Consider the following 20,374-nt stretch of genomic DNA (forward strand, 5'->3'; position numbering starts at 1 on the left):
GCACAAATGTTGCATAATTATCTCCCTCCCAATATGTTCTTCGGTAATAATGCTTTAACACCAGAGTCACTGCGTCAACATTGTGGCACACTGGACTTCCCCGCTGTAGTGCAGAGAGGAATGGCTCAGCTGTTGATAAGCAGTGTGTCAAGCAGTTTCTCACAGCCCAAGGCGTGCAGAGCGGGAGGAGGCAGAGGGAGGAGAAGAAGAAGAGAAAACTGAAATGCCTCCTCTTTTTTCCATTCCACAGAGAGTTTTATTAGGATGGTTTTTTTTGTTGTTGTTTTTTTTTTTATGCTCGCCTGGAGGGACTGAGGCCTTGGCCTGCCCTCTAACACACACTCCCACTCAATCTCCCTTTATCCTGTATGTACGTGTGTGCGCATGTGTGTATGAGACACAGAGTAAGTAAGCGTGGGTGGCAAAAGGCGTCTACGTGTGAGTAACTCTGCCAGCATGTAAGCAAGTGCTAGTTTGTAAGAGTAGCCGCTCCACTTCTTCCCTCTTCCCCTCCATCCATCTATCCATCCAGCCTCCGAGTGATCCCCCATCTTAAAGGCCCATTAGAGAAATAAGGGATCACGCCTGCATTTATTTATGCATAACCTCCAACACTAATGTGTTTGCCCTTCTCTGTTTCACGGAGGATGCATTTCCCTTTGGGGCGCAGAAATCACAGCAGAAATGAGTGGAAAAATCCAAAGTACGGCTCGATATTCCTACTCTCTCCATCTTATGTTATGCTTTTTACCCGGATTGATCCGAGCCCTGTAGTGCTGTTACGGGTAGCTTCCTTTTTTTGCCTGTGTGATTAGGCACGGCGGTGTGAGTGAGTAGATTTTTGCATGTTTTCACGGTGAGGGGAATCACATGGGGCGAAGGGAGCCGGAGGGGTGCAGAGGTGGAGGGCTCACCGTCTCGGTCAGGGCTGAAAATCTGCGTGACAGCTAGGATTACAGAGACGGCAACAGAGAAAACCAGTGCCGTGTTACCTGAAGGACGCAGAGCTATGTGGTCTGGACTGCTGATCGTGGAAATACATGGCCATAAAGATTGTAAATGGACATATGTTTTCAGTGGATATGCTTAAAAACACATGCACGTACACACTTAAGCCTACAACCTGTCGGTTTAAGAGTGCTCATAAACCATCATATCCCCCCTTGGGCACTTTAGGCTCTTATAAAACCCAAGAAAAGGGCTTGGTCAGCCTAGGCAAGGGGTCTGAACTCTGGGTAATATCCTAGGCCAGCTGGTGATTTTCCCTCAGTGAGTTCAAACAGTCAGTACTCGGACGATGTAAGGTAGCCAAACCGCGGCTGTGCTGCAGCAATCAAATCCGCAGCCTTATGCAGGCGCTCCATGTCTGAGGTGGCACTTTAATTCAGGATTTCTTTTCAGGGGGGAGTCCGGCCGCGTGCCAAATAGCTCTTACCTCCAGGCTGCCAGCCGATTGATGCGAACTAAATGTAATAAAGGCTAGATGAAATATCAGGCCCATATCTCTAATGCAATCTGCCATCACCAAGCCCCAGGATGCTACCTAGTGATATACCAGGAGCTGAGGAAAGGAGAGAGAGAGAGAGAGAGAGGAGTGAGGTGGAGACGACTCTCCCTCCCTCTCTCACTCTCTCACTTTCTCTTTTGCTTCATCTTCCTCCCTCCCTCTCTTGATCTATCTCTCCTCCCCCCCCTCCTCCCTTTTGTTCTTTCATTCTCCCTCTCCTCTAGCCTGAGGAGAAAGTGTTTTATTTTTACACACCTGAATTAAACATCGGAACCAGCAGAATCACATATAGACATATACACACACATACACATGCAAACGGTAGTCATTGAGGAAGATCCATTTCTTCCACCTTCTGTGGTTTATATTTTCTCAATTTTATTAGGTTATTTGTTATTGGATGTAGCCTGAGGTGGAAAGATTTGAAGCTATAACTTTATAACTTTAAGCTTGTGACATGCCGGGTCACAGTGAGAGGTGTCACCAACACAACAACTCTCCTGTGTTGTGTGTGTGTGTGTGTGTGCACGCATGATATCACCCTCTTACTAATACCCCAGGGTGGGGAAGCAGAGAAGTGTGGGATCAATGTCTGTATTCCGCTTGTAATGGGAAATCAATAGATGATCAGCAATGGCCAGAGGGTGAGAGAGGGTAGGAGATGAAGAGGAGGAGGAGGTTGATGGTTCAGGATGAAAAGAGAGACAGATGAGTTGCCAGAGGTCATGACTAAAGGGAGTTGTTCAGATTCTGATTTGTCAATATCTGGCACTTGGCCGGCGTTTAGGACAAGTTTATGGTCATCAGCATCTAGCGGTCATGACTATAACAGTTGTCAGTGCTGTAATGATGATATAATAAGTAACAGGTATGATTAAATGTAAAAAACCAGCATTATCAAACATTTCAAATGCTTTCTGAGCAACATATCAAAGCTGTAAGATTAGCCTCGTGCAGCACTGTACTTGAGGATCTAAACTCTCAGTCGAAACATATGTGGGTGTCTGGATGAATTGCAACGCAGCATGGAAAAGCTCCCATCGCAAATATATGTTGATAGAAGTCCATTAAAATGCATCCAGCAGGGGCAGCAGGGTCGCCGCTTCAGCTCAGACAGCAGTTATAGTCTGATGTTTCAGATCAATGCCGCACTAGAAGGTCCGGGGGCCGAGCCCAGACTGCCTGCGGTCAGCGGTTTGGCCCCAGTCGTCTGTAAGTATGAATCTGTGATGGACAGCAGGAGAAGGAGCTGAGGCATGAGGAGATGAGGAAGAGGAGTGCTATTTGTTTTTTGGTCTAGATTGAAGATGGCAGGCCTTGTGGATCTGCAGGGATTTTGCTCCAAGCATCTAGTTAATATTTCAGAGGCACTTATGGTTTATTAGAGTCCCCTTCGAGGGTGGGAGGAGTGGGTGGTAGTGTGTGTGTGTGTGTGTGTATGTAGATGCCTGCGAATCTGGGTGTGTGTCGACTATACACCCTCCCTCCTCCTTACTGGATTTCTGCTACTGCACATCAGCGAGAAGGAGAAGAGAGAAGACGACAGACGCTTCTTCATTGTTTACCGGATCGGGATCCTGTGGGTTTCTGTGCTCCAAGAGTAGGAAACAAGGGGGGGAAAAAAACACAACGGAGCAGAGATGAAAATCATTTCAACTGCAGGCCTCAAGTGTCTGAGTACAGCCAAGTTTGGTTTGCTTATATTTAGGAACAGCTGTTGCTCTTTTATCAGCATAAACAAAATAAATCAGACGGCCATGACGCATCCACATCAAATTATGTGTTAATCTTTTGTGTTATTTTGACGCTTCCAGTGGATGCTTTGTGTATATTTAGATTAATTATAAGGAAACACAATATCAGGTAGCTAAAGAAGAAGGGATCAAGGAGGATGACCAGACCAGACTGACTGAAAGCCACAAAATTCAAGTTGTGAGACCTGTAAATATACATACACACAGCGTATACATACTGCAGTTTGGTTTCTCTGTGGTGATGCCTGCAGGAAATGTCCCTGGTCCCCCAACAAACAGCGAAAGGTGTGAAAGGCAATTAGTCGTTTTTGGCGGAGGGGTAGAATGATATATGAGAGCAGAGGAAGAGAGGACATGTCTGGACTGGTGCAGAATTACTGGCCCTGAAGGGTTTTTAGTTTCCTTAACCCCTCTCCCTCTGCTCTAGCTATTCTCTATGGGGGTGGGGGTGCCCCATAATGGCTTCCTAAACACAGGGCCGGTCATGCAGACCCAGACAGACTGCCAGACAGACAGAAAGCTGGGAATGGATGGTGTCAGACATAGGCGGGGTTTGGCTCAAAACAACTCCTAATGGAATCTGGATCTGGATGAGGGGCTGCGTGCGTGAGTGGTATGCGATGCTAATGTGTGTCTTCATGGGTTTGTGTGTGTGTTACAATTTATGTGTGTGTGTGTGTGTGTGTGTGTACAATGTCCTGGAATGCGTTCAAGTGTATGTTTGAGAGAGACAGACAGTGGGCTCTCACACGTCAGGCCCTCATGCATGTATTCATCAGAGCCTGGGGAGAGGCTGAGCGAACAGGTCAATAATCACATCTGAGGAACACTCACTCACTGACGCTAATCCACGACAGGAGAGAAAGAGAGAGAGAGAGAAAGTAAGGGAGAGAGAGAGAGAGAAAGAAGGATAGAGACCCACTCCAAAATCAATTAAAACCTAATTAGGCTCCCAGCTCTTTCGCTGGCCTTTTATCCGTGGTGTTGGCAATACAGCGCTGAGTATGTACGCGCACTCCTGTGTTTGTCTGTATCAGTGTGTGCTTGTGCGTCTGTCTATCTGTGTGTGTGTGTGTGTGTGTGTGTGTTTGTTGGCACATTTTTGAGTGTGTGTTTTCCCTAAGCATGTGTCAGTTACAGCCCTAAGCTGGCGTACTTAGGGATAGCCGTGGCTCTTACAGGCTCACTGTGGGAGCTCGCCACTAAAGCCTTTACGATCACCTCTGTAATGCAGGATTACAACCAAGACATGTATAAGAGAATTGGACGACGGCTTCTTTACTCCTTGGCGTGAGTGCTCTTGAGGCCTAGTTTTGTGCAGATTTTGCTTCAGCCACAGCCATCACATAACTTTTAACCGCGAGGATGTACGGGAAGCAAGGACGTCTTCTTACCGATGTATCAAGACAAACTAATATATTTATTGCATTTTCAGCACTCCTGCACTTCCATTAGGTTAGAGAGGCTCAAGAGAGAGATATAGAGAGAGAGAGAAAGAACAGCCAAACTCAATGCAGCAGAGTCAGCACTGTCCTAACTTGTAGTCCAAAGAAAAAGTCAAGCTTCAAAAATGTTGGATCCTGCAATTCCCATAATCCAACCCCAATTTCTAACACAGGTTCCTGTTAAAAATTATTATCCCCAAGCCCAATCCTCCAGCTCCACATAAGACATTATACCACTATTTTCTCAGGCTGAGTAGTAGGTTTTTCACTGCTGTGTAAAATTGATGGACCCACCCTTTAAAATCAGCAATAAATTCAAAAACACGACCTAAATATCTTTCCGAAGCCAAATCAGAGCAGTTTCCAAAACCGATTCATTACACTTTCACAATAACAATACTTGGCTGTTCATTTTGTACTTTTCTAAATTCGTGGAAGCGACCTCTTCCTACGCACTGCTGCTGTCTGTCGGATGCTTATGTGGTGCTGACAATGTTGTGGTGACATTACAGGCTCAGTGCAGCATTTTCACACTTTGATCCTCACCTGTACGTGTGCTGCTCTGACCCAGATTAATGTGGTCGGGATTATCCCTCCATCAGCAGTCTTAGCTTGAATGCTCTGTATAGGAATCAATACACTGCAGGAATGAGATAGCCAAAAAAGAAGCTTAGTGACTCTACTTAATCCAGGTTTCATTCCAAGCTGGCAGTACAAAAGCAGTATTAGTGCTTAGATGCCACATAGAAACATAAGCTAGTGCTGATTGGTACCTTTCAGCTTTACTTTGGGAAGTAGTGAAAAAACAACAACAACAGTTTCCTGTTTAGAACATGAAGTTGCTGTGTCTAAAAGTGGCTCAAAACCCAGCATCAGCATCAAAGAGACCATAACAGTAATTACCGAGAGAAAAGCGGCCCCGTTGATTTTTGACAGCTCCGTCATATGAACTAATTGAGACGGGTGCGTTTGCGTGCGTGTATGTCGGGAGGGTGTCCTCCACGTAGCTTCAAGGCTCCTGCGGTGATGCTGTTAGTTATGCAGGGAATCACAACATGGGAGGAAGAAGAGGCACTTTATGAGTAAGTGAAAGAGTGGGAAACAGGGATGAATAATACAGAGACCGAAATTACAAGGATATTATTCACAGTTGTACAACTTGAAACACAACAGCATGCGTATTTTTGCGGGAAATGAAGATACACACACACGCACACACACATATAAACAGCATGTTTGGAAAAAGTGAATGAATGCCTTTTTTGGGAAGAACTTCAATCAAGTAAAATTTAGTGTAACTTACTTAAAACAGTACTTGAGATAGTAGCAAACAAAAATTATAGAGATTTCCACACCTTCCAATATGGTCACAACCCAAAATTATTACCTTAAAACCCAGTGGTTCACCGTCAGCTCCCAGGCACAAGCCCGTCCCTTCTTAATCATATCAACAAAGCTACAGTATCAATCATTGGAGGTTATGTACAGAAAGACTGTGTTTTATAGTAAATTACAGTTTTTGTTGTACTCACCAGTCGTAACAACACTGTCAAGTAAATGTAGAAATTGTAACTTTCCCTGGAAACAGCATCTGGAGTAGCAGATGGCTTCGCCTCATAGGACAATTACAGTGTAACAAAGAGCGTAAAAGCCATTTAAACATACTGACAGTGATGCAAGGGTACTTAAACTTTAAAATAAAACATGATTCATTAGGCAAACAACCTACTGTACGCGTCATGGCTCATGCTGGGGGCGTTTATACCCACACTACCTCTGTATTTCTCTTCTGTTCTGTAACATTTATTGAACGAGTAGGCTCGTATTTGACGTGGCGTCGCGACAACGTCATTCTGAATTTGAGGAGTCACCCATAGTCACAAGAATAATTTTCTAACAGCAGGTTTTGCCCTGTTTTATTTGTCCGGATGTTGTAAACTCCACCCATGTGACATTTAAAGCAGAGAAAATCAAACATCATCCGCAGAGAGTCGAGGTGTGTCTGCGACTGTGCTTTTATATGTGTCTAATAATGTTAGCGGAATGAAACACAAGGCAATGAGCTAATTCTGGATCAGCCAGGTGGGCTTTCTCTCTCTCTCTGTCTTTCTCTTTCACACAGAAACATAAAGACACACACACATACTGACCTGACAGTTAAGAATGTGCTTTTATCCATCGGGGTCAGTCGGCTAGTCAAAGGTCATAATGAGCTGAGAGCTCAAGCATGTGGAAGCTAAAACATGAGGTGTCTTCACATATATTTACCCTAATTTCTCTCTCTAAACCCCCACCTCACCCACTGCCCTCTTAATATCCTCACCTCTCCTCAAGCCCTCACCTCTTTATTTTTTCATGAGCCTCTCGATCTATTTTTACGCTCCGTATTAATGAATCTATCCAGCTGTATATTTGCCTGCATCTTAACCCTCAGATTGAAAGCCACTGCAGCCCAGTATGTTCTGAAATACAGTCCTCCCTCCTTTTTCCTTTCCTGTGATCCAAGATTCAATGATTTGGGGGATTGCTCGCCCCAAGCTGATGTCAACGGGATCTGAGTTTGTTGTTCTGAGGAAAACTGGGTCGTATTTGTAAGAGCTTGATTTATTGAATGCAGCAGAGAGGAAACAGCACAAGTTGGAGATGGTTTGACTACGAGCCAATTCTCTGGTGGATAGATTTATTTGTATCTTAGCATTGTTTTATGTTCCTAAATTCTTTGCTTGGACACTGTGTATTCTGTCCTGAGGCAGGAGTCATGATGGTAAATAGGTCCACACCTGTCTGGTTTTTATTAGCTTAGCTCATTGCATAACCCCATAACCATCTTTCTGTGTTTACCACCCCCCTTTGCCGCTCTCCTTTTATCTTTTTACTTCTCTTAATCCCTTCCTGCTGCGTTAAGCTCGACGTAAACTGAAAGTTAAGATCGTTTTCTGATGGGTGCTTGCGACAAAACATTTGAATGCAACGAGAAATAACCTCTGTCTTTGTCATGTCTCCTTTTTTTTTTTTGTGGATCAGGTATGACTTCATCGAGATCCGCGATGGGAATTCGGAAACCGCTGACGTTCTGGGTCGACACTGCAGCAACATCGCCCCGGCGCCAATCATCTCGTCTGGACCCTCCCTCCAGATCAGATTTGTTTCGGACTACGCCCATCAGGGGGCGGGCTTCTCTCTGCGCTACGAGATCTTCAAAACAGGTGAGGAAGCATTATCAGCAGTATGGAGCAAGAAAGTTGTGCTTGATTGATAATTACATAATGATAATTGGGATGTTTAGTTTGATCAGTAGTGCACCATCATTTATCATGTGATCAGTCCCACAATATAATTATTTATATCTGAACTGTATTCAAGTATAGTACTTAGTTTTAATGTATGTATGTGTATATATAGGTATGTCCATTACTACTGTTAGCCAGGTTCCACTGCTTGATCTCAATGTCTCTAATTATTTAAAGACTTCTGTGGGAAACATGAGCTTCAGACAAGTTTTCCACACTGTGAACCAAACATTAGGCTTTGCTGTACATTAATACTTAAGTTAATGATTTTGTTGAGTTTGCGCCATTTCTTTGCTCCATGTCAATGGCCCAAAACCTGTGATCGTTCACCCCTACGCTCGCTAGCACTCTCACAACAATTTGCATCAGCAGAGGCAGCCGGGCATGTAAACAAAAGTTAACGAGAGAGGGGAAAAATGCTTTTTTTTTTAAGTACTTTCAAACCGCCTGAAAGCATGTGAGGAATGCTTGCTTAATTGGAACAGGATCCACTTCCTCTGGGGAGATGAGAAGGGCTGGGTGTAGGGGGAGCGGAGGTGGTGGTGGTTGTGGTGTTGGGATGATGGAGAGAGCTCCAAGGCAACCTGGAGTTGGACTTTAGGTTAAAGGTTTACGGCTAAAGGCGGAGGCGAGGAGATTGATGGGGATGAGTGTGTGCCGAAATGGAATTTTCTCGAGGTCGCTGAAGTGCACGAGGTGAAGTGCACTTTGCAGGTGAGGGTGTATTGGGAAGTATATTTGTTTTGGTGGTGGTGGGTGGGGGGGTGTTTGTGTGTGTTGTAGAAGGAGAGGTGAAATGGTCAGGTGGCCTTGAGGCAGCTGAGAGATTTATACTCAAGTGAGTTACCAGCTGATTGTCTTTGCAACATTTTAGGTAGCTCCTCCGCCAGCCAACATTTATTTAAATTGTATCTTGATTGAAAAACAAGTTCAAATTCAAAGTGTGTCGATCGAAAGCCATTGAAGAAAGGTAAAAGTCAGGGTTTATGGAGCACAGAAAATAAGAATTCCTCCTATAGAAAGAATGCATTGAGTTATCACCTCCTACATTTGAAAAACATCTCTGGTTTTGTGTCAGATGAATGTGACCCAGATTTGACGTTCAGCTCCGTTACCAAGGCCACCAGCTTGAACCCCGATAATGTAATAGTGTAGATTGCATCAATCTCTCAAACACACACGCGCGCGTGTACGCTCGCATATGGACGGATGGATGGAAGGCTGGTGGATGGGGGATGCGGTTGCCATGGCTTTAACAAGATCCTGGTATAAATTCAGGGGGTATAAGAGATTGTGTCACTGTGTGAGCACATGTAGGTGTCTGCTCGCTGCGTGTGTGGGTGGTTCCACTCAGTGAGATTCTGTCTGTCTGTGTGTATGTGGAGGCGGACTGATAGTACACGTGTGTGTGTGTGTGTGTGTGTGTGTGTGTGTGTGCGTGTGTGTGAAAGAGAGTGAGATAGAGAGAGGCAAACAGAGACAGACACGGTGGGGAAATTATTGGGGTGATGGGAGAAGAACGACAAAGGAAGAGTGAGTCAGAGAGTGAAAATGTATTCAGGATGCTTGATTGAGGCCATGTGTTAATTACAGCATTTCCAGCGCCTGCATGCTCTCTCATCATAGCTGTTTGTCTAACCATGGCAGGCCTGGGCCATGGGTTTCCACTATACACAGCTTACAACTTCTGACAGGAATGCAGAGATCCCAATTGAGATGTTTATTTACCAGTGTGGAAGTAATTACTATTACTTTTACTTTAACTTCAACTTCAACTTTCAACTATATTTGTCCTGGGTGGGAGGGCAATTGGTTTTGCAGCAAGACATAGATACAAGACGGAGGGGAGGATGAATGTTGCAGGCTTGGGGGAAAACAACAGTGGTCTCAGGTTGACCTTCCCCAATCATAGAATTGTGTACAAGAATAAAGTGCTGACATGTCACCAATATAAATACAACATGGATATGTAAGTACAATTCAACAACCTCATATAAACAACATGGCCAAAATGTTATCATAAGCAAAACAAAATCGACATTGTTAGTCAATGTTGGCAGCATCGTGAAACTCTCACTAATGGATTTTAGTTGCATTTGTGTGTGTGTGTAATTTTTAAACAGCATTGCAAGATGGTAATATTTATTTTCCTTCAAAGATGTCTTGATTAAACCGTATTTAAAGTCAGTATCAATACCAAAGAAGTGCGATAGTAGTCCTAAATTGCACTGGTGTGTGTGTGTGTGTACAGTGCAGGGGTTTATGTATGTGAGGGTGTGTGTTTATGTACAGTATGTGTTTTTAAAGGGTGGGTCCTAGTAGAGATAAAAATCTCAGCACACAGCTGGGAGATGTGTGTGTGTGTGTGTGTGTGTGTGTGTGTGCGTGTGTCTGTTCAGCTCCCTTCCCATCTTAAACAGACAGTAGAGCTTACAGCACAGGCTGACCCTGGGGTGACCCGCCAAACTGTGTCTAGGAATCAGACAGTGTGTGTCTGGTTTTGGCTGGCTATGAGGGTGTGTGTGTGTGTGTGTGTGTGTGTGTGAGAGAGAGAGAGAGAGAGAGAGAGAGAGAGAGAGAGAGCGAGCGAGTCATATCGTGGCCTGTTTTCCATACTAGTAACTAATGATACTGAGGCTTGTTTTTGTTTTGTTCATTCAACCTTATTACATAAGCGGTGACTGTAACCACTCTAGGGGGTTTTGGATTGGACAAGCAATCTGTTTGTGTCAGTGTGTGTGTGTGTAATGGGGTACAGTGCAGCGAGAGCTAATTATTTCCAGCAAGGAGGAGCAGGAGTCGACCTTTGACTCTACATCCATCCTGATACCCCCCCCACACACACACCCCTCCAGTACACCTCCTGAGGGGAGACGTTTGCCCCAAAACAACATCCTTCCACCATACCCATCCAAACCCCCACCCACCCCCGCACCCCACATTCACACACACGCACACATACGTATTAATCCTGCTGTACAGTGCACGCCTCCCCTCCTCCCCCTTATTGTTGTGGCCTACTTTGCTCCTACTCATGCGTGCTTAACCCTTTATTCAGCCCCGACTACCACCCCCACCCCCCCCCGCCATGCACCCATCCATCCCTCATATACTTACTCAAACACACAGTCACGTGCCACTGACGCTGTTACCACGGCTACAGGGGGAAGACTTGCCAGGAAAGCCCCCTTTTTCCCAGTTCCCCAAAGCCCACCACTAGTGCAGTGGGGGCAGATAACGTCGCAGCCAATCCCGAGTTAAGACGAGGCCAAGAGCACCCCAGGGCGTTGGGTCCCCTCTGCGACCGCTGGTGACCGCTGCAGTGGCATCTGTGGAGTCGCAACGGGAGCGCAGCCCGAAGCAGGACCCCCGCCCAAGCGCCAGTCATAACACTGAGCCTGTGTGTATTCCTGATGTTATCACGCTGATTGGATGGCGACCCTTGCCTCAGCGACGGCTGATTGCCATGCGTTGTTTATTCCTGAATCACCAGACTCATCCCTACGCTTAAATTACACTCAAGTAATTAACCGGCAAAGGTAAATTAAAGTCATGAATAAATAAACTGGATGAGCGCGAAAATTATTTAAGACTGATCAGTGATGAAGAAAATGTGTCCAAAAAATGAATTGATATGGCAGCTGTAGGAATAGGAGTCAGGATATCATGAGCAGCAGGAGGCTTTATGGCGTCTGCTTTACTGGTTCTCAAAAACTTGATAATGGCATTCCATTCCCCAAAACATAACAGAGGTGACACGTGACTTAGAAGGAGCATTCCTCTCTATATAAAGCATCTTCAGCCTGACGCAGAATGTCTCTCAGGGTCTATAAAAGTGTCGAACCGTGGCACGCCAAGAATGTTGTTTTTCTTTTCCTGGGTCTTCATGTTGTTCATGATGTTGTTGTTGTTATTGTGAGTTTTTCCTACTCTAACCCCCCTGTGTAGCACGCCCCTTCCGCCCCATATTCACACACGCATCCACACACCCCTCCTCAGATGCCTCAGGAGAGATTTTCTTCAATGAAATCTTGAATCGAACTCAAGCAGGGGTTACATGAGAGATCCTGCGTGTGTCTGTGTACGAGGAGTAAATGTATGTCAGACGCAGACAGGCAGGCAGTGAGCGGAAGGTGAGGCGGTTTTGATGTGCGGCAGACACTCGCAAATGCAGAGGTGAGCCCTCAGCAAGAGTTGCGTGCCGAGGACAGGGGGAGCGAGACAGACGAGACAGAGAGTTAAAAGAGTGAATGAACACAGACTCTGCGCGTCGCCGCTGAGGAAGAGAGGGAACGAGGGATTGGATGAGAGGAGAAAGGAGGAGGAGGAGGAGGAGGAGGAGGAGGAGGAGGGAAAGGGGTTGCCCTGACACAACATGTGGAGCTGCTACTACATCAGGCACTCATGTGCAAGAGGCGAGTGGTTTCTACCCAGCAACTCACCCTCTCGCCCCCTGCATCACACGCTCACGCCATGACCTCCCCCTCTTTGCCAGCGGATAGCTGTTGCCAAATGGCAGCTCATGGTGCGATGCAAGCACGAACCAGGGGTCTGCGTAAGACAAGCATGCGTATGTGTTTGTGTGAGGGTAAGAGATGGGCCGAGAGGTGATGGAGGGAGGCGGTAAGGGGGGGCTTGTTTTTGGCATGTTCATAGACTGTGAACTAATGAGCGCTAACGAAAAGAGAAGGTACTCATGCATACACGACACACAGACACGCACTCTCAAATATGAGACCACATGCGTGCACACAGCGTTGGCACGTGGCAGCCCCGAGTGTGTGAAGCGACTACTTGGTGCACACCGACTGTAAAACACACACAGAGTGGTGTGTTTGGAGGCGATGGAGTCAAGCTGTGCTCAGATTGAAGTTTTCGGCGGTGGGATTCCAGACTGCTGCACCATGACCCAGTAAGAAACAAGGCCAGTGTGTTACTGGGTCTCACACATACTGGGAAGCTGTCACACACACACACACACACACATACACAGAGACACCTTCAGACACACACAAGAGGCACATACAGAGAGACAAACATGCCAGCAGCAAAAAAAAACACACACGCGAGGAGCTTGATAAAAGGCATTCACAAAAACATGTCATATGGCTCATACATACTACATAGTTAATTTACTGTTTCATTACAATCGCATGCATGTTACTGCTTTAATGCATTCATAGCATTTATGTTTACTCCATTTTATGCCGTCCATCCATACATACAGCAGCTGTAGACGCGCACACACACTCAGCACAGAGAGGTGAGGTCAGTAGTTGAGGGAATAGGGAGATATCACTGGTAGCTTGCTGTAAATTACCGTCATATTTCAACATGTCTAGTTCTGTGTGTGTGTGTGTGTGCATGTGTGTAGGCAGCCAGGTTCTTAGCATGGAGTCAGATGATCCACGGCTGTTTTGATGTTGCAGCATGTGTGTGGGAGTCGACACGAGTGTGAGGGCTGCTTTTAACATGAGGAGGAAGATTGATACCTTTGTGTCAACATCTTGAGTATACCGTTTGTACATGTATGCAAAACAGATAGATTGACAGACAGGTACATACATACATACAAGCTTTAACTACATTAATACATGCATACATGCATATATATATATAGTGAGCGAGGTAAAGAAAAAACCGTGAGATAATTGGCATAAAAATAGAGAGGAGGAAGAAGCAGATAAAAGGGAGCCGATAGAGAGAAGGAAAAACAAAGAAAAAGAGATACAGACAGTGCAAGTCTCGAGTTTTTCCCTGTCTCTGTGTGCTGATTGGGGTCAGTTCTCTGCCATTAACCAAGTGTAGACAGGGGAGGGCCAGAGCAGCCCGCCGACCCCTCCGCTTTTATAGGGCTGCCTGATAATAAGGACTGGTGCCTCGAAGGAATGCTGCAGAAGGAATGTGCTGTTAACATGTCTGTGCTCCAAACGTTGCTTTTATGAATATGTATCTCGGTATCAAACACAACCTGGCAGTTCTCTGAGACTGTGCAGCGCTGTTGACACGATGCAACCCCACTTTCCCAGGTTTGAAACCTACCAGAGGCTGTTCCCTTGAGCCTCTTCAACCTGACCTCCCTATCTGCTTTCCAACAGACTGAATGATGGGAAAAAACTGCAAGAACAGGCTCTTTTCTTTACACTGGGAGAAATGCTTGACAACTGCGAGTGTCTAAGTAAAGAAAAAAAGTAATGAAATGAACCACAAGTAATTTCAGCTGGAGAGAAGTTAGAAAAACCAGTGTCCAGTGCAAGTGCACTCATAAACAACCACAGAGCAGTAATTTAAGTGCCACTGGTTGGTTTATTAAGGCCACCACCACAGGCATTTCTGACATGCAGTTAAACAAAGACCTAATGAAAATCCTGCAGCGTCTTTGTAACACTATCACATGCACATATTTGCCATTCTGGAAAGCATAAAAATACAGATACAGCAAGACTGTTTATAGCCAACATATAAAGATAGAAGTGTTAGAGGGGAGAGCGAATGAACAGATTGAGAAAATAGCCAAGGTTTGTGAATGAGACTCTGTGTGTGTGTGTGTGTGTGTATAGACATTCGGTCCCCTGTCTATTTTATGTGTGCTCTCTCCCACCCTCATTGATGTGCCGGTCCATAAACACTCGGCCGTGACTCAGGCTCCCCAGTGGGCTGCGGAGCAGTGGCTGATGGGTAGATGATCTGAGCCACACAGCTGCCGCCACTCAAGGTGAGCCGCCCAGGGCGCATAAATCTGCATGGCTAATGAGGAGCCGCCGCAAAGGGCCCACTTAGAACCATTACACAACGTTTGTGGTGTGTTTGAGTGTGTGTATGTGAGAGAGAGAGAGAGAGAGAGAGAAGAGGTGAAGAGAGAGTGTTTGAGAATATTTATTTTGAATGTATGCAGTAGAGGAGGGGTCAGTCTACTCCTCTGTTTAGCCTGGCATGAGTGTGTGTAACAGTATACGTCATATTACATAATGTCACACCTATGAGGATGGGGTCTTTTAAGGCCATGTTAAAGCCATAAAACATTAGTCCTCTTCTGAATGAGTACCTGATTTTTGTTGATATTTGTTTTGAGCACAGAAGTGGTTGAAAATATTGAGGCTTTGTGTCAAATATGCTGGCGGAGCTGACAGATAGGTGGGTACACTGAGGCGGAGGGGACCCGACTGGCAAAAAGAGTTATTATACTGTTCGTATCAACACGCCTACTTGAGCATTTGCTCACTGTGTATTTTCTCCTCCATCGGTAATCATAAACTGTGTGTTTGTGTGTTTCACCACCACAGCCACTGTATATTCCAGCGTGCTGTCAGTGATGAACGGCTTTCTGGAACACCCTCTGCAAGTCAGATGAGATATCGCCACGTGATCGATCGCTTACGCCTGTATCTTCTCCTTCTATGACTGATTGCTCATTCCTTTCTAAATATCCTCTTATCCTTGTATCCACTCAGGGTCGGAATTCTGCTTCCGCAATTTCACCAGCTCCTCCGGCATGATCGAGTCCCCGGGCTTCCCGGATAAATACCCTCACAATCTGGAGTGTTCCTACATGATCATCGCCCCGCCTCACATGGACATCACCCTCACGTTCCTGACCTTTGACCTCGAGAACGACCCCCTGCTGGTGGGAGAAGGTGACTGCAAGTACGACTGGCTGGACGTGTGGGACGGCCTGCCGCAAGGTGAGGGAGAACACACATGCAAATGACACACGCATGCTTGGAAAATCGATGTTTCTTGGTTGTGCACACACACACACACACAAATGCACACACACACACACACACACTGTATTCATATCCACATTCAGAACTCATGCAATCCCCCCAATTCCCACACAGAAATTTGCATACCAGTCTTCAATTTCCTGAGCAGACACCGCTCCCTTTGATGTAAGCAGCCTTGCCTTACATTCCTTTACATTACATAGAGGAAACATTATTTCACACTGGGAACTGAAAGTGCTTCAACACCCCAAAGGAGCAGCCCTTTCCCATGCCCCTCTTCCTTCTCCATAATAACACCCTTCATCACCCCCCTTCCTATCCTCCCTGTCCTCCCTCCTTATCACCTTCCTTCCTCCCCTGGGCGAGTGAGAGTGACGGCCACGATGAGTATCTGTTTGTATCCAATAGGAGGTGCCGAAGGTTGCAAAATGGCCTATCAGCCAGGATCAGGAAGTGGAAAGGAAAAAACATTTGAGGATGTTATCAAGGGCTTTGATAGTGACCGCCATAGGGTAATGTTAGTTGCTGTTCTGCTGGTGAAAACCACATTAGTAGTGGTGAGTGGTGAATTTCCCACCTCTCCCTTTCTCTTATGCTTGCTCCGTCTCTCTTTCTTCCCCCCTTTTTTTTCAAAAAAAAAAAATATCAAGCACAGAACTGAGGATTTGCTCTAATTATTCCATTTTCAGTTGCTAAAAAGGGATCCAAGTGGATTTAAAATTCCAATTATAGCCTTGAATTTGGGAGCTTTGATAGCTGAAAACAATTTATACCATTCAAAGTTGAGAATTAGGAGGAAATTAAAGTGTAACCCAGTTCCAGTGAGCTGAGTCCTCGGGCATGAAAGAGGGATGGGAGACAAAACGGAAGGGTGAAGAATTTGGTGTCTGGCGAGGGAGCTACTCTTGAGACTATTGTAATCCTCACTTGTGTGTGTTTGTGTGTGTGTGTGTGTGTGTGTGTGTGTGTGTCTGCAGCTGATCCCAGAGCAGCTTGCATTAAGGCAGGGATTCCAGTCCCCCTGCTGGGCTCTGGCTGAGACACACATGGCAGATGGAGGGATGGACAGGAGAGAAAAGGGAGAGAGAGGAATGATGAGCGGAAGAGAGTTGGGGGGGGGAAGCATGCTGCGTCTCATTAGACAATACTTACTGAAGCAGCGTGGCTACCGGAAATCTGCTTTTGCACTGCTGGATTCCTTTTTTATTGTAATGGAAATGACACGTTGTTTGTTCCCAAAGATACTGGAAAACAAAATATTTCACTTTTTTTTTTCCTTGTAACAAATCGTATCATATAGTAAAAGCAGCAACCAGATAGATAATACTATAGATTGACCACAAAAAAACAACATTTATTTACATCTGTTTGATTTATGTGTTTGTCTGCAGTGTCTCCTCTAATCGGCCGGTACTGCGGGACAAAGATCCCTCCAGAGATCCAGTCGTCTTCCGGCCTGCTGTCCCTATCCTTCCACACCGATATGGCCGTGGCCAAAGACGGCTTCTCCGCCCGGTACAACATGACGCACAAAGAAGTCAGCGACTGTGAGTGCGAGATAACTTTAAGCAAGCGTGCGTTTGTGCGTGCAAAATGCCTTCTCTGTACAGTAGATTTATTTACCTGTTTTTATCCCCATCTCCATTTTCTACTCTTTCAAGAGTTTCTTCTCCATCATCTCTGCTAACACTCGTCTTTCTTTCTTCATCTTTCATTCCTCTTACCCTCTCGATCTTTTCAGCTTGCCCACTTTAATGCTATTTCAATCTCAGAGCTCTCTCTCTCTCTCTCTCTCTCTCGCTCTTTTCAGCCTATTTTGCTTTCTCCTAAGAGACCATGATTTTCTCAGAAGCAGACTATTTTCTTTTAGAATATAAATTAACTTCACCTCAATTTACCTCTGCTCACCTGTTGGACTGCTTTCTGTCTCCCTCTGCCCTTTCTCTGTCTGGATTTACCTTTTCGTCTCTGTCTTCAAGCTCTTTAATATGCTACTTAGATCGTCTTTCAATCTCTTTAAAATAATCCTGCCTCTGTCATCCATTCTATTCAACTTTCCTTCCTTATATCCTCTTTTCCCAGCGTATGTAAAATCCTTCCCTCTCTTACAGCCTATGTTCCATCTCCTCTGTAAAGCTACATCCAAGAATATACAGTTTCCACTTTTCCTCCTTCATCCCCCTCTTTTTCTTCTCTCTGTTTCTCCCTCCAGCGTTCCACTGCAGCATGGCACTCGGTATGGAGTCGGGGAAGATCAGCGACGATCAGATCACCGCTTCCACGACCTTCTACGACAACCGCTGGTTGCCGCGGCAGGCTCGCCTCAACAACGACGACAACGCCTGGACGCCCTCAGAGGACAGCAACAAGGAGTACATACAGGTCAGTGGTCGGATGTGTTTATCCTCAAGTGTGTTTTTGTGCCGCACTTCTCAGAGATAACATGTTTCTGCCAGCTTTTCCTGTCAAATAAGTTTTTTTTTCTTAACCCCAGGTGCTCAGAGCTTTTATTTATTATAAAAGCTTTCATGACCTTTAAATACAATAGGTTTAATCACCATACGACATAGCAAACAGCAATTGTAAATAGGCAATTTAAAGACCAAGATCACTGCAGTGTAAATTTATCTAGAGAGACATTATTTTCAAGTGTAAACCAGCAAAATCACACACATTTCAGATGTGAAAATCTAAATAATGTCAATTGTAAAAGTGGTCAAATACAGCTCACGCACACATAGAAATCTGCTTTCATTTTCTAAGCGCAATAAATGTAAAGAATTTGTCTCAGTGATACTAGCGTGGAGGAGAAGATGTACTGGTCAACGGCGTCTCATATACAGTGAAGACACACACAAGAGGAAAGGAAACGGAGGAACTGTGAAATGATGATAAGGAAGTGCTTCTGTGCTCTCAATCTTTTCCTGCCTCAGACACATACGCGTATGCATGCATACGTAGACACACAAAAGCGCCAAGAAGCCCTTGATTGATGAAGGTGCTCTTCAGGAATGCATCCGAACACTACGCCATTGATCTTTGCCTCCAGCTTTCCTCCCCTTACACACGACAATGCACACACAAACACACCACCTGGGCTTCCTCAGCAGTAGGCCACAGTCAGTGTCCATTCCCTGCTGTCTGTGTGACAGATAGACACAGCAGCTGGTCTGTCTCTGTTATCTACATCAGCGCCGAGCACCATAAATCCCTCCTGGAGTCTACACAGTCCTGTAGTTCACTTCCTCTATTCTATTCAGTTATTAATAAAATACATCTTCAATCGAATTTTAAATCATTTCTTTTTTTGTTCCTTTTTTCCAGGTTGACCTTCACTTCCTTAAGGTTTTGACAGGCATCGCTACACAGGGGGCCGTCTCCAAAGAGACACAGAAGTCTTACTACGTCACTACCTTTAAACTGGAGGTCAGCACCAACGGGGAGGACTGGATGGTCTACCGGCACGGCAAGAACCACAAGGTAGGCTTTTACTCTATATGCATACGTCAAACCCTAAACCTACAATGAGATTAATACACTCTAATCAAAAGTGAAAAAAGTGGACTTCACAAGCTTTAAAAAACACACTCTCCCCAACCAGGATTTGAACATCTAACTCCAAGTTCCCCTTTCTTTAACCTTTATACCGCAATCACGATACAATCTCCAATAACAGAGGCTGTTGTGTGCATTCAGGAGCCATATCAATAGACGCAGCATTCCTGAAGGAGTCTTTCCCCTTCCAGGACTGTTTATGAACCTGAGTCATAACCTCAGCCAAAGAAAGAGGTGATGGGAGGGAGGAAGCGATAGAGATAGAGAGAGGAGAGGAAGCTGACAAACAAGAACAATAGAGTCCTCTATGTGCCCTTATCTGGGCTAGCTATTCATCATCTCTCTCACACCAAAACACACAAACACACACACGCACACCTGAGGTTGTGAAATCCTCTGAGTCATAGGCGCAGAGTGAGCGCGTGTGCGTTTAAGAGATTCACAGTGCTTTGATTGAGCGTCATGTGTCCATCCTTGTTTGTTTATTTGTGCGTGTGTGCGTGTGTGTGGGGAGGGGAGGGGGTTCATACTTAGGCTTGTGTATGAATGGATATACAGTGCAGGTTGTTGTTGTTGTCACGGCACGACTCACAGTAAGCCTGTCTCCAGGGGATTTGAACTCTGCCCCTCATATCTGGGTTAAGGTCACTGTGGATTTCAAGCGGAAAAATAGAGAGTGGCAAGGGTGGGGGGGGGGGGTGTGTGTGCTTTCAGGAGGGGGTTAATCCACATACACATTTACCCAAAATGACTGTTGGCCCCCTTCTGTGTATGCCAGTGATTGGTTTGGGTGGGGTCGGTGGGGGGTATTTGATGTGGAGATTATTGAGCGAAATGTGGATTTGACTTAAAAAGTGAACATCTGTGCAATTTATTAGAACCCCTCAGAAACCTCCCCCCCCCGCACCTTCTACATACACACACACACAAAATCAGTTGACCCCTCCTTTAAATAACCTCTGGATGATCTCTCTGTCTGGAGATCTGTGCGTGTGTGCGCATATGTATATGATGGGTGCCCGTCTGTACTGTGTAATCTGAGTCCACTAATCTGTCTGAGCAGGAAAAAAAACGTTCACCGCTCGCAGACACGGGA

At 45.5% G+C, this 20,374-nt stretch overlaps 1 protein-coding gene across 4 annotated transcripts in view; it reads left to right on the forward strand.

Annotated features, from left to right (window-relative positions):
• Positions 1 to 20,374, forward strand: part of nrp2a (neuropilin 2a) — a 66,227-nt gene that overhangs the window by 18,087 nt on the left and 27,766 nt on the right. For all 4 annotated transcript variants that reach the window (XM_044344907.1, XM_044344911.1, XM_044344909.1 and 1 more), the window contains exons 3-7: positions 7,731 to 7,912; positions 15,448 to 15,678; positions 17,115 to 17,270; positions 17,936 to 18,105; positions 19,048 to 19,203. In XM_044344907.1, the coding sequence (XP_044200842.1) occupies positions 7,731 to 7,912; positions 15,448 to 15,678; positions 17,115 to 17,270; positions 17,936 to 18,105; positions 19,048 to 19,203 (895 nt within the window). The remainder of the gene's footprint in view (positions 1 to 7,730; positions 7,913 to 15,447; positions 15,679 to 17,114; positions 17,271 to 17,935; positions 18,106 to 19,047; positions 19,204 to 20,374) is intronic.

Source organism: Thunnus albacares, chromosome 24 (genome assembly GCF_914725855.1).
Source record: "Thunnus albacares chromosome 24, fThuAlb1.1, whole genome shotgun sequence".
Taxonomy (NCBI): Eukaryota; Metazoa; Chordata; class Actinopteri; order Scombriformes; family Scombridae; genus Thunnus; species Thunnus albacares.